Source organism: Electrophorus electricus, chromosome 2 (assembly GCF_041902795.1).
Source record: "Electrophorus electricus isolate QZ-2024a chromosome 2, ASM4190279v1, whole genome shotgun sequence".
Classification (NCBI taxonomy): Eukaryota; Metazoa; Chordata; class Actinopteri; order Gymnotiformes; family Gymnotidae; genus Electrophorus; species Electrophorus electricus.
The window spans coordinates 23,805,780-23,820,728 of record NC_137498.1 but is presented as its reverse complement, the minus strand read 5'-3'; the positions used below and the strand labels follow the sequence as shown (position 1 = coordinate 23,820,728).

Here is a 14,949-nt window from a genome sequence, read left to right as displayed (position 1 = left end):
AGTGGCTTAGATTTGATTAATTGTGCTCCCAGTGGACGGGACTCCAATGTTAATGTTTTTCCCAACTCCCTTCTCTTTCAGCCTTTCCTAATGTTTGCCCAACTTCATTTCTCCAATATCTCTCTCACCAGGTCAGCGTTGGACATGCTCCAAATTTCGCTGCGGTGAAGAGAAGTTGCCCAATAGCCTTTGCTCATGTGCTGCAGACTGTGATCAAACAGGAGACTGTTGTGCAAACTACAACAGTTTATGCAAAGGTGAAGAAATTATTCAGACATTATTGGAAACTTGAAGCTAAGCCTCAATTTGTCTTAAATCTTCATCTGAACTTGGTTTCATTTCCTTTTTAAATGTGAGACATTCAAAAGGTTAAATGGGTTTGGTAGTGACATTTAGTTCTAACACCATTAAAAATATTTTATCTCTGAAACAGTTGGCACACTAAATTTTTGTAAATACATCACCACAATAGACATTAACTTTTTATTTACAGTACCCGCTAGAATGATTGGCCTCCTTGGTGAAGATGAACAAAAAAGGTTATAGATAAAAAGGCCTTTGATGAATTTTCAGTGAGGCAATATTATTTAGAAAAAAGTAAAGGTCAGATATCTCAATATGTTTAATAAAATGATAAGAAGTAATAGGCATTTATCACTGCCTTTGACCCCCTCATCTTTACAGAGTCCTGCAGGAGTAGGAAAGAGCCTGGAAGAACCATGTTTCCTCCAATTTTCTCTGTCCTGTTAGTGTACTGCATATATTTTACACTAAAAATTCAACTTCCTATACAGTGTATTCAGACTTTTGTCTCTTCACATTGGCCTTAGTTTCTTAATCCTGCCCTAGCCACAGGATTATGCTTATATAGATATTTAATTATTTCAGACAGGCAACATGTTAGTTTATTCCCTCCTTATCTGTTTATCTGTTTGCAGATTTAGATACAGTTATTGTTTTAATTCAGTACTTGCACATTTTCAAAATATTTTTATGTATATCAACATGTCATAACCAAGATCCTCACATTTGTTGTTCCACCAATTGCTTTCAGTGTACTAAAAGTAGTACAGCAATGTTTACTTTTATTATTTATGATTACAGGGTTGTACTGTGGCTCTGGTCCTCCATTTGATAGAATTACTTATTTTTGGTAGAAACGAGGCCTTATTCTGGCCTGTGCTTCTGGTCAGATTTTCTTTTCTCAAATTCTATTGTTACGGTCTTGAGAAACAAGAATCACCATGAATGTAACCATCAGACACCCTCAATCTGCTATCAGGAAGGGTTGTCTGTGTGAAAATGAAGTTGTTCTGAATGTATATGCACCCAGAATCAGGATATGGATTACTAGCATGCATGTAAAATTGTACAGTATGTGCCCCACTGTATTGATGCTGCCTGCTTCCAATCACATGATGTTTGCTTTAACCGTCTAGCCTCCCCTAGATCTTTTTTGTACCAGATCTTTTTTGTCATCAGTCTTCCCTGCCTTTCTCTTAAAACTTCATGCACCTGTAACAGATTATTGGTCTTGCACATTCCTGGGTCTCCATCAAGATTTTTATCTGTCATATATACATTTGTAGCTGGTACAAAAAAATACATTGGACTGTAAGGCGGCTGCTCTCAAGACTGGTTCAGAAATAAAATCATAAGTATGAGTACAATAAAGCGAAGATACTAATAGTGCAAGTGAAGTTAAAGTGACCAAGTGTATTGTGCAAGTGTCTAGTTCAAGTGTCGTCGTGCAGTCCTTTACATGTGCAAGTATGGAGATGTGCTGTGTGTGTGTGTGTGTGTGTGTGTGTGTGTGTGTGTGTGTGTGTGTGTGTGCCTTTCAGTGAAGTCTTGTATGTGTGATGTTATGGAGATGTGCTGAGTGTGTGTATTTGTGTGCCTCACAGAATGTTGTGAGGTTTTAGCTGTTTATTTTCAGTATGGCCTGGGGGAAGAAGCTCCTTCTTAACCTCTCAGCCCAGACCCTGATAGAGTAGCGACATTTCCAAGAGGGTAACCACTGGAACAGATCAGCCTCTCCTACTGCCTTTTCCAAGTCCTGTCCTCCCTGCATATCATACTAGACTGCTGTGTAACTTCAGGGCATTTTAGTGTCTAGGAGGATCCTATATCATTTAGCTCCAAGATCAACATTGCTTTTACTTTACCTTACAAAACCATTAAACACATCACATAGCCAGTTCTGTGATTGCTTGGCCTAATGATGACACCATGTTGGTATGTTAGCTGTGCAATGACTTCATTCCATTTAAGACACCCCTGCCTGATGACATCAGTCTCTCCAATGAAGCACCTGGTTCTCGCCCTCCTGACTTCAGCCTGACTGTTCCTGCCTAAACAGCTTTTCCTCAACGTATTTCCTTTTTGCTCTGCTTAATTTATTGTAGTGCCTTACCAGATTTCAGTCAAATATAAAATGCCAGGAAATTTTAATAAGAAGATAAAAAGTCTTGAGTACACGATTTGATTGTTAGTTTCTCAAACCTGACACAGTTTGAAACTTGGTCTCAATTTAAATTGGTACAAAGGACTCCTTGGATCAATGGAACAGCAACAGGAATCGATATCACTTCTTGGTTGAAAGTGGTCCCACACCCTAAAACATCCAGTCAACTACTGTCCTGTTCTCACAAAATAACCTTTGTTAAAGCACGTATTTATTAGTTATATTTAGTACCAGCCCCCTGCCACACATAATTCCAGAATTAATATGAATGGAATTGAGACACCATCTTGTGCCCTGTGCTGCCAGGACAGGCTCTGGCTCCTTGTGACCCTGAACTGGATTAAGAGATGAATGAATTAGTGAAGTACAATGAATTAGGCAAGTACATTACTGGTCTGGAGGACTCTGTCCTGGTAGAGAGGCAAATGCATTGGAATATGAAGCTTTATCAACAACAGCTGTTGCATCACATAAGGTATTGCTGGCAGCCTGCTGCTAAATTATACCCCTTTAGTGAAGAAATCTGAGCACTTAATGGTATCTAAGACTTATTAATGGCCCGATCAGGAGAGGAGTTTTGGTATTACAGTTCCATTCATGGGTGACTACATGACAAAACTTCATTTTTTGAACAAAGGGATATTTAAGGTCCTTTGACCAGAAGCAACAGCCTTATGTCTGAGTACTTTTTTTTTTTTTGAGGACTCCTCTTTCTGTTTTAAGGAGGCTGTCTCTTATTTTTTGTGGCCTTCTAGACAAATCTATATTTAAGCCTGTTTTCATCAAAACAATCTTGAGTACACCTTCTGTTGTCACTGACTCTACAAAATGTATCAAGTTCATCCTGCTCTATTCCCTTGGTCATTTGTATACTCAGATTGTACTCCTCTGTCTTATACCATCTTTCCATCTGATCCTCACCTCATCTGGTTTAGCTGTCAGACTTATAGTTCTGCTCTGAAGTAGTAATGCTTTTCATCAGGATGCAGTTACAGTCCCATAGACTTGCAGCTGTTCACCTATTGGTGTATTGATTTTGGTGGCTTTCACTACACTTGCAGGTTCTCCTCTTTTTGCCTGCTGAATTCACTCTCCTGCTGCAGGAGACACTTCAGCCCTGTGGAAGCTGTTACCTGGTATTCTTCCAGCCATTCATTGAGCCTTCTAGAAAGTTGCTGTCCAAAAAGTCCAGCTTTTATTATCATAGCTTTTTTCCCTTCTACAGTTTTAAATTTACTAGAGTTTATTGTTTAAAATCATAGCCAGAACTTGCCAAATGCAGTCATGCAATAACTGAAGTTTGTGAGAAAGACCAGGATTCATATCTTCAATTGTTAAATATATTTGGTACCTGACACCACTGTTTGCTGTGATGGCATTTTTCACACACTGCCATTAGCTGTCTCTTTCCTGTTCACCATAATGCCTCTATCATTTATTGCAAAGTTCTCTTAGCCCCTTCTACAATTTTGCATTTACTAGTCAAATCACAACCATTTAACTCTTGCCATGGAATGCCCTCACAAATTGGGATTTTTGCATGAACTGGCCTGGCTTGTGGAATGGCTCTTTTGACACTGTTTGCCATTTCACACAATCCTAGCTAGCTGTTGTTGAGCCGGTTAGTCTGCACAGCTGACTTTATTTTCACTTTCCTTCACTTTTAGGAGAAAAAGCATGGTTTGAAGAAGACTGCGAGGACATCAAAACACCACAGTGTCCTAAAGGGTAACATTATACAGTTGATGTATATATGATCAAGTTTAGTGTACAGTTGTGTAGATCTGGGTGATTTTGTAATGTAATTGTTGGCTAATGCTGAAAGAGTGTGTATGATTTAGCTGCATAGTTATTAAGCTTTAATGCATTCTGTACAATTATGTCAGCTGGCATGTGGCATGATCTTGGGTACACTTTGCCACTCATCAGAAGGGCTTCATGAGTTCAACTGAGTGCAGAGATACAAAAGCCAAAATGTATATGGCTTTTACAGTGTCCACAGAGTGTACTTGCAGTCAGAGCTGCAATGTTTGTGGATGGTTTTGTGCAAGTCCCAACTACTGCACAGACTTGGCAAAGAGATGAAACTGATTATAAATATTTAGAACACACAGTCCAATTTGTGTATGGTGGTCATAGTGACAAGATTCAGGAAGGCCTATCTAAACAGGACTAAACAGGACAACTAGGAGGTGTGACTGTCCTAACTATTTTCAGCCACTTCTAGATTCTCATTGGGTCTTAAACACTAACAACATAGTTATTCCACTACTGGGGGGCTTATTCCACTACTACTATTCCACTATTCCACTACTGAAGCAGATGGGCTACAGCAACAGAAGACCATACCGGGTGCCGCTTGCATCAGCTAAGAACAGGCAACTAAGCTACCATTTTCTAGGGCTTAACAAAATTGGACAGTAGGAGACTAAAAAAATCATCTCAGTTTCTGCTGTGATATTCAGATGGTAGGGTCAGAATTTGGTGTAAAACATCAAAACATGTATCTATCCTGTCTTGTATCAACTGTTCAGGCTGCTGTTGCTGGACTATTAGTGTGGGGGATATGTTCTTGGCACACTTTGGGCCCCTTAGTACCAACTGACCATTGTTTAAATGCCACAGTCTACTTGTGTATTGTTGCTGACCATGCACATCCCTTTATGACCACTGTGGACACATCTTATGATGGATAATTTCATCAGGATAATGTACTATGACATTTCAAATAATTTCAAACTGGTTTCTTAAACATGACAGTAGTTCACTGTACTAAAATGGCCTCAACAATCACCAGATCTCAATCCAATAGTGCACCTTTGGGATGTGGTGGAATGGGAGATTCACGTCATGGATGTGCAGCTGATAAAGCTGCAGCAACTGTGTGTGTGTGTGTGTGTGTGTGTGTGTGTGTGTGTGTGTATATATATATATATATATATAGTAAAAGTAAAATATAATAAACAAACTTGAAGACTGCTTACACAAAGATGATTAGGATATCCGGACCCATAAAAAAAAAAAGCAAGAATCCATCATAAATTCTATAATTTCCATGCTTTTCAGTTTAGGAATATTGCTGTTTAGTTTTTAAAAGCTAGATAAATTCAATGATTGATTTCACAGCTAGATGTGTTGCAGCTTGGGTGGGTGTGTGCGTGTGGCATGTTTTGTTTAAAAATAACACCACCACATGTTGTTTCTGTCTTAAAATGGGATAATTGTGTGTTGCCTATGAATTGATGCGGAAAAGATTATATCCCTGTGTCTTTGTGTAAGGGTGTTTCCTTGAGTGTATGGGTGTTTTCAACTGTAGAATAATGTGAAAGGCCATAAAATTACCACTGGAAGACATTTTAAAGGCTTTAAAAAAGTGATGCCTTTAAATGCTTTTAGTATATCATAGATAATGTGATTAACACACAGAAACGTTTTGTTGTGTCAAAATCAAAACTGTTTTCTACTCTTGTAAACATTTTTTCTGCGATCTTAAATGGAATGCAATAATCTGTTAATTATTTTGCTTACTGCCCTAGTCAAGTGGTCACCCGAGCAAAGAACAAGATCCATAAATAAACATAAACATCTGTTTTGGCTGATTGTAAATATTGAATATGTTTCCTAGGTATTTATTACAAAACATATCAGTCAGGTGTACTGATAACATGCACTTGTGGTCTTTGCAGGAAGTCCATTTTGTATCTTGCATCTTCTCACAAATTACACAGTTTGATCAAGATCTGGGCAGTGATGTCAAAATATCAGAGTTAAAGTAGCTCTACTTGTACAGCTTTTTTGGCTTGAATGAAGTATAAAGTCTTTTATGTTTTTGTAGACATGTTTGGATCTAGCTATATTCCTATACTTGATGCTGATGCGCCATGTGAAATGGTTCTTAGGCTATGGTTTAATGCTTGTCCAACATTGGTCCTTCAGTGGCCAGTGCCAATATTTGGAGAGCAGGAATTTAAAAAAATAAAGAAATATAATTAGGCACAAAATTGCTGAACTTAAATGAACATTCATTTTACACTGTTACTGTCTGTATTGTCGTTTGCTTCATTAGATCTGCACTCTGGAGTACAATTATTTTAAATCAAAAATATATTAACTAAATACATTTCTATAGGTAAACAAAGAAACTTTCTAAAAAGGCTTTGGGTAATGCCATAAAAACAAGGTATTTAAATGGAATTTAATAGGTCCAATTAATTGTCCAACCGATTAATCCGCTGACCTCTACTAGAATTATAATGCTATAGATATTGTATGACACGGTATATAGATATAGTGCTATAGATATTGTATGACATGGTATTTTACTATCAAGTTGAAATACATTGAAATTTATATACATCAATACAGCTGTAAAAATGTTGATGTAATATGTAATATTCTTCTGTGCATAGAAAAGAGTCACTGGTGTTTATTGAGCTTAATCCCCACAAAACATCCAGTACTGTAAATCCATCAAATGAGTTGATCCTATCCTGCAGTGAAACCCTGTGAAAATGTCAATAGGAGTGGTACACTGAGAAACCAATCCTCTGCTTTTAGTTCACAATAACATAATATAGAAAAAAGACTAGAATATAGAAGTAAAAGGAAAATTTTTTTTTCCCACAAATGCATAACATTTTTGCTTGGAGCATCTTACTACATCCTTCCAACCTCACGCAACCTTGAACAGGGGTTAGGTGAAGATTCTAGTTTAAATTGTGTGTAGGGAATGGCACGCTCAAGCATATTTTTTCAGCACGGGACATTTATTTGTTGCAGGGATGATATACATGGATAAATAATCAGGGGACTAGTGTGTTAGCCTTTTTATTTGATAATGAATGCTCAGATGTTAATGACTTGTGTAGAACTGATTACAAAGAAAGTGGTTAGGTTTGTGAGGGGCAGTGTACTGGAGAGTGAAAGCAGTCTATAAATATTGGTCGATGGGTTGAAGCAAGAGACTGGACATTTGTAGCAGATATGTAAAAAAACTACAGGTCTCACTGTGTACTGCCTTAACTACACCAATGCTGTACACAGTGTTGCACTCTGAAAGTAAAAGGATGGTTTATTTTATAGTATTAACAATTCCATTTAAGGATGAAGATGATAAATCTTTTGAAAGAAAGAAGCTGAAAATGCAGATTTGGCTGAGGTGGGAGAATGTGGGTGGCAGGCATATATAAGACCAGTAGGTGTTGGGGAGATTTGAATCTACATCTGCCACATCTTTGCTTGTGCAGTTTTGTTTTAGAGGCTTTAAAATAAAGGTAGCTGCGAAGGAGTTATTGGAAGTAGCTGAAAGGGCTAGTCAGTGGATGTGGATGAGGAGAGAACAGGCTAGCTGGGGAGCTATATTATAAAGGTATAATGACTGACATGTTCGGTGTCTCAGGTACATGGAGGACTGAGCAGTTGTGTGAGTTGTTGTGTTGTCATTGTGTAATATGGTAGATCCAGATGGATCCAGTGGCACTGAGCATGTAATAACGGTCCTAGTGGTGCTGGGTATGCCCTAAGTTAACCAGCAGGCCAGTGTGGCTATGTGGTGTTGGGGAATGCACGTAGGTAAAATCCATGTGGACCTGGACGCAATGAGCACATATTGGGCCTGGGTACAGCATTAGTCACCAGGGAGGCCAATTTGGCTTTACATTTAAAGAGGTGTGCATGGTTGATTTAAAAGTGAGCTTTGAGGGTGGTGGGGCTGGGATGCCAGAGCTCACTGCTGAGTCACCTGGAGGTGCTGTGGGCTTAATTCAGTAAGATGCCAATGAAGGGAGGTGTTTACCTGAAGAGCTTGAGGTGATGTGGTTTCTGAATGAGTGGGCTCGGCCCTACATAAAGCACTAATGATTTGGTGCAAGATGTTTGACATCTTTTATATTGTGAACAATTACAGTATCATATTAAATAATGAATTAAAAGTAATTTATAAACTCAAAGTCAGGATCTGTAGTTCATTTTAATGTATGTAGGACTATAATGAGGCTTGTGTATTTGTGGTCATTGATTTGACATGCATTTCTTGTTTGCTTATTTTGACAGTTTTTCCAAACCACCACTAATAGTAATATCTCTAGATGGCTTCAGAGCAGAGTACTTGAAAGCCTATGGCAGCCTGCTTCCAGCCATCACCAAATTAAGTATGTATCAGTAACTGTCTGGACTGAAATAGTTATACCTAGTTCTAGACTAGTTTGTTCTGCCAGTGCTCCATTTTAAAATCTTATTTATTATTGTTTGAGATGAGGCTTAGCCTGTACACAGAAACATATAACTGTAATTCTTGATACCAAGTATAAATTATAACTTTTTTTTAGTATTTTCAAGAATACTTGAACTTTATTGTAAGATTTCTCTGAAATTCATTTAGCTTTTCCTCAGAAAATAATGGCTTTGTTTATTAAGTTTCAGAAATTTTACAAGAATAAATAAGTATCTTGTATATGTTTATATTTTCAGGAGATTGTGGAACATCTACAACATACATGCGTCCTGTCTATCCTACCAAGACCTTCCCCAATCATTACACCATTGTCACAGTAAGTACAGTTTGAATATGGTTTAGATCTATCCACATTTTGGAATAGTGTTTTTACTCACACAACATATAGGTATAATATAACAAATTTTGGTTCACATTTGTTATTTCTGGATATAGCAATGTTGCAATCTTTAAATATGATTGTGGTAAACATGGTTAAATGTAGTTTGTAGGGATGCACAAACCTTTGCCTTCTTTTGTAGAATGACATAGCCTGTCAGAGGTCTTCCAGAGATAAAACCAGAGTTTTATCTTATTCATGAGCATTATCTTGCCTCTAAGATCAGGCCAGGCATTTATCAAAATGCAATGTTTACCCTGGCTAGGTAGTGAGGAAGCAAGCTTGTATAACATAAACTCCTTCCAGAACTCTTTTAAGTACAGATCAAACAGAGTTTAAGTAAGTAGGGTATGGGGCATCGAAGATTTTAACAAATGGTGGGTCATTAAACCAATTACCATTCAATATTCCCTAGACTGTTAGGAACAGACTCTGTTATAGGGTCCATTCTGGTTAATTGCTGCAGTTTACCTCATAATGAAATCTTTGTCAAGTACATGGTGAATCACATTGGGCCAGGCAGTTTCAGTGGGTTCATGATTAAGTAAAAATGGTAACACCTGTATGAACTGGACCAAAGCTGACAAGCAGTTAGAGTTTAAAAGGTGATATGAATCATCAATCACTGGCATCCGTCTACCTTGAGAGGCAGTATGGTATGGCAGTTTCCTCCACTCTGATTGCATGGCTAGAGGGTGGTCAGTCTCTGCTTTTTTGGTGTCTGTTTTCTCCCTCATTATAGATGACACAATCATCTGTATTAGTTTCCCATCTTCCATCTTGTTTCCCTTTTCTTGAAGTGTGTCGCCCCAAGTTTGAGATCTTGTTAGGAGGTCTCTATAAAGGAGGTGTTTTGGGATATGCCTGTCTGTCACCTAGTGGATGTTGAAACAGTAGATGCATGGAAACCTCTTGGCATTGGTACCACAATAAGGGTGAATCTGTCTTGCCAATGAATGCTGAGAATGTGCCACAAGCAGTGAAGTTGAAACTCTGGTTGTTTCCCTTGTCTTGCATATGATGTCTACCATTCAAAAACCTAGAAGAAAGTGTTATGGACATCTTAGCTTTCACTTTTGTGTTTTTCAGTTACTTGTTTACTGGGCCATACTTACTTTCTCATAGTCTGGACATGACTACAGATGCTTTGGGGGTGTTCTTCGCTGTATTACCATTAAGTGATGGGCAGCTAGTGTGGTGGTTCCCACCCACATCTTGATGCTGAATACATCTATATCTTGACCCATGATACTGTTGGACTGACAGCCCAATCTTCTAGCAGGTGCATGTGTATTTGTTCAATCCATACAATTTAAGAGAACATCGCAAAAATGGACACCAGACACCTGGACATTCAATCTAAAAACTGGATTTTCCAAGTGAAAATGAGATGGATGGCAACCTTTAACATAAGTCTGCTGAATTGTTTAAATCTGTGTAAGATACCTTGAGAAGGTACTTGGGCTTAAATGATTTGGCTAAGTTGGCTTCAGTATTCGTGAGAGCTGTGTTGGTGGTAGATTACATAAGGTTAAATGGATGTTCTGGTAACTATTTTCCATGGGCATTGTTAGGTCAGATTTAGGGTGTCTTTAGCCCCGCCCATCCACATGCATTATTAGTTTAACTCATCAATAGTTCTTATTCATTCTGTCTTGTTCAACTGTACCATCATGTCTTCTTATTCACAATATACTGAGAAAAAGGAGCACTTGGAGCTGGGAGAGGTGGAGCCCAGAAGCATGAACCACAATTCAAGTTTGAAAGATATAATGTTTGGGTGATCTGTTGCACTGATTGCTTTGCAAAAATCTCAACCTGTTTGTGTTGTGCTATGCATGAGATGGAATGTCTGTGTGTCAGAAAATGTTCTGGAAAACTGTGCAACTTCAACATGAAAGGAAAGAAAATATGTAATCTGAATGTCTATTACAATTGTCTGAACTGAAATTAACAGAGGAACCCTAATGATTGATTGGCTTTTGCATTAAACAATGCAGGCTGTAGGGGAGGTGTTAATGGATGGTCCTTTTTCATTTTTGCATTTCTCCTCAGGCACAGTTTTGTAATTTATGTACATCATTGCTATTCTAAACTGCTTGTCTTAGACAGTTTAGATAAAGTACTACAAAAGAATATATATATATTTTGTAAATAAATTGGTCAAGATGGGGGGAAAATAACTTCTAATAAGACTTTCCTCTTGCTATTTGGAAAATCTATACTTTAGTTTGACTTGGTTTGCTTTCAGGATTTCCAAAGACAGTTAGTATGATCATCATGTCAAGAGGAAAGCCTCATTAATAACTTTCTTTCTGGGTAGCACTATAATATCTAAGATATCATTAAAATAGATACTGAGCATTCAGTTCAATGGGATTACAAGGTGAACTAATGTGGGAACTAGTCTGGGAGGATAACATGCCAGAAGTGATATAATTGGTGTGGTAACAAAGCAATAACACATCAAGGTTCAAGTGCAGTTAGTACAAGACAAGTCTTAAATTAACCCTGTTGACTGTATTGATTCCAAAGGTCAGTATTAAATCCAGGATGTAGCTGCAGTAGTAAGTTGGCCTCATAAAATTTTAAGAGTCTAGTAAATGACGTTCTATGATCCTGACTACTACTACTAATAATTTATCATGACAACTTCAGATATACTTTTTTGGCCAAAGTTACTGGAAACTTTCTAAATAATATCTTCTTAAGGTCCCTGGTATTTTTCTAACTTCTCATTCCTTCCTTTGGATGTTTCCTTCACTTGCGATTGTCACTCAGTTACCATTCACTGAGTAGAATCCATGCCCTAAAAAACTGCTGTTGTTCTCTAATAAAGTGGCCATTCAGATTAGATATCATAGTTCGAGTAAAAAGTAGACTAACCGATACTGCATACCATGACATCCATACAGGACTGCCTTAAAATAGTACAAAATTAACATTAGTATAGACTTTTTTTCAGTATCACATTGGAAGGTGAGTTATGCTCGTCCCTAGAGAAACAAGACATCTGAAAAGTAGTCTGATGGGAATGATTTTTCTGAATAATTTAGTTATCTTGAATACCATGAAAAGATGGTGATGCAATGCCAATATTCAAATGCTTGTGTAAAGATTATGAAAGATTTAACATTTGAAATTATACAATCACTGATGTAGATTAACAAATATTCCAGAAAACACCATAAAGTCATAAGTAATATAAACTGCTTGTCTAGCACCTGGGATACTTCTGATTGTCCCCTCTCCATCCTATATTTTAAACAAACTGTAGACATTTAAACACAAAGATGTTGGCATTTATGGCATTTAAGATGATTCTAGCAAATGTTACAAAATACAGAAACACAGGTGCATTTGAATCAAACCTTCATTTATTATACTGGTTTAGATCACAACTGGCAAAATCAGGATTTTAGAAGGGTCATATTGCATCATATTGCATCATTCTCAGAGAAGTAATATAGTCTGTCTCTCAGTGGAGGTCAGTTTCTGGGAATGAGTAGAACAGCATGCTGGATGAAAGGCAGTGGTATTTAAAGTCCAAAACCTCTCATGTGTGTTTCTAAATTTTGTAATGTTTCACAGGAGGCCATTCTAATAATGTTACTTATGTACAACAAATAAGAGCTTTTTGCAACATTGCTTTTTTTTTTTTCTGAGTCAGTAAGAATGGCAAAGTTTTTCAACTGAGAAGCCCTCAAGGCCTTGTGTATTCAGATGTCTTGCAGCTAGAGCCTTTGGAAACAAATAGTAGTATTTCTGTTTTATCTAAATTGAATAGGAGGAAGTTGGCTTACCTCTAGAAGCCCTTGGAAACCAAGTAGTAGTACTTTTTTTTTTAATCTAAATTGAATAGGAGGAAACTACTCAGTAGTAGTTTCTTTGTAGAATATTATTAGTCCTTAATTTCCTTTTTTTATTGAGATAGTTCTTATGTTATTGGCCCATGCAACATGTTCAAAGTGTTTCACCTAGTCTGTGTGCTACTTAATTTATATTTCGATCAGTCTTATCGCTATAGTTATGGATCTTTGGTGGGTATCACTATTTTATCATTGTAGCATCTGGTATGCTTGTTTTGTAAGTAGGGCTCAGTGATATTGGGAAAAGCGATATTGCATTAGTTTAGGTTTGTGCAGTCCCTCTTGTGTTATTTGAAAACTATATATTAATAATGTTTCCACTCTATCATCACTCTAACAGTGAAAAGAGTGCATTTAGAATATGACATATTATGGCATGGAATATATATACAGTACTGATATGAAATATGCATCCAAATACACTGGTGAATCCTAGCTGTGACGTAGTAAAATGCTGGCAAGCATAATTTTGACTAAAGCTATTTATAACTGTTGGTTCATGTGATTCCCAGGATTCTTCTAAATCTGATCACATCAGGTCATATACATAATGCTGTTACACATACACAGACTGAAAAATGTAAACCTCCAGGAAGTCAATACACCCTTTAACAATGAAAGTTTCTTGTAGATTGGAGGACTGTATGGAGTAGTTAATGAACTCTGAGGAAATGTGTGATTGATCTTTTCTCTTTTTCTTCTTTTTTCAGGGTCTGTATCCAGAGTCACATGGAATTGTGGATAATACAATGTATGATGTTAGACTCAACGTCACCTTCAGTTTGAAAGGAAAGGAGAAGTTTAACCCCCTATGGTACCAGGGCGAACCAGTGAGTATGTGCCATTAAAAAACAGCAAATGCCAAAAAGTTAAAACTGCTGTATTAGGATGCTTCTTATACAAGCCTGTTAGAAAGATAAATAATATTTTTCTGTTGTTGTTGTCATAACATATTAGAGCCAACTTTATAGGCCAAAACATGTGTTTTCAACCATGGTTTCCATGGTTTCCTTTTCTAACCTTCATTACAAAACACAAAAGGGTTGCGGGAGAGCAGATTTTGGAGTGTGTGGTGTTGAGTCATTACCCTCATGTAAACCATCTTCCCATTTTTTACTTCAAAACAGTGATGTCCCCAGGGACTACACTGCAAATCAGTGCATGTGTGTGTATGTATGATCTATCTATCTATCTATCTATCTATCTATCTATCTATCTATCTATCTATCTATCTATCTATATATATATATATATAGAGAGAGAGAGAGAGAGAGAGAGTATAGAGTATACAGAATCCTTATGTACAGAAGGAATATATATATATATATTCCTTCTGTACATAAGTATTCTGTACACACACACACACACACACACACACGTGTGTGTGTGTGTGTGTGTATTTTTTTTTAAGTTAAAGACTACTGACTTTGATATATTTTGTCTAACTGGTTCATATAAGATTTCTAATAAACACATTTGAGTGTGGTTAACAATTTGTTACACTAAACATCAAGTAAGCAACATCTGGGTGAATTGATTATAAGGAATATTGCAAATGAAGAGAATAATGAAACAGTATACAATTATTAAGTAATGGAAGCAAACATTCCAATTTGAAGATTATATTAAGATAGACATACATTACTGGTTGGTTGCCATTTGACATCTTAGGAGGTTAAAATAGCAAGTTTTTAATTTGTGATGCTGCAGGAAAAGAAATGTGTATATCTGTGAACATATCACTGTGGGATGAGAAAAGTTGGTTGTCCTGGTAAGTTTTGAGTCAGATGGAATTTAGCTCCTTGGGTATAAACAGACTGTTAGAGGGGTAATGCCTTCCCAATCTGTGGCTTTAGGATACCTACGAAGCCTCTGAAGAAGAAGAGGGAAGGTCAGCTGGTCAGCCAGCATGAAAAGCCATCAGCAAGGCTGCTTTGTTGCTAAGCACTGTGGGGCCAAAGGGGTCCTGGTTCCTGTCTGTGTGCCAGGGTTAAGAGAACAC

At 37.3% G+C, this 14,949-nt stretch overlaps 1 protein-coding gene across 2 annotated transcripts in view; it reads left to right on the top strand.

The window, feature by feature from the left end:
- enpp1 (ectonucleotide pyrophosphatase/phosphodiesterase 1) overlaps positions 1 to 14,949 on the top strand; it is a 56,162-nt gene that overhangs the window by 14,434 nt on the left and 26,779 nt on the right. Inside the window, exons 4-8 of one of the 2 annotated variants that reach the window (XM_027001153.3) lie at positions 132 to 257; positions 4,135 to 4,195; positions 8,519 to 8,616; positions 8,936 to 9,015; positions 13,658 to 13,777. In XM_027001153.3, coding sequence (XP_026856954.2) covers positions 132 to 257; positions 4,135 to 4,195; positions 8,519 to 8,616; positions 8,936 to 9,015; positions 13,658 to 13,777 — 485 coding nt within the window. The remainder of the gene's footprint in view (positions 1 to 131; positions 258 to 4,134; positions 4,196 to 8,518; positions 8,617 to 8,935; positions 9,016 to 13,657; positions 13,778 to 14,949) is intronic. The other variant, XM_027001161.3, reaches the window with a different exon arrangement.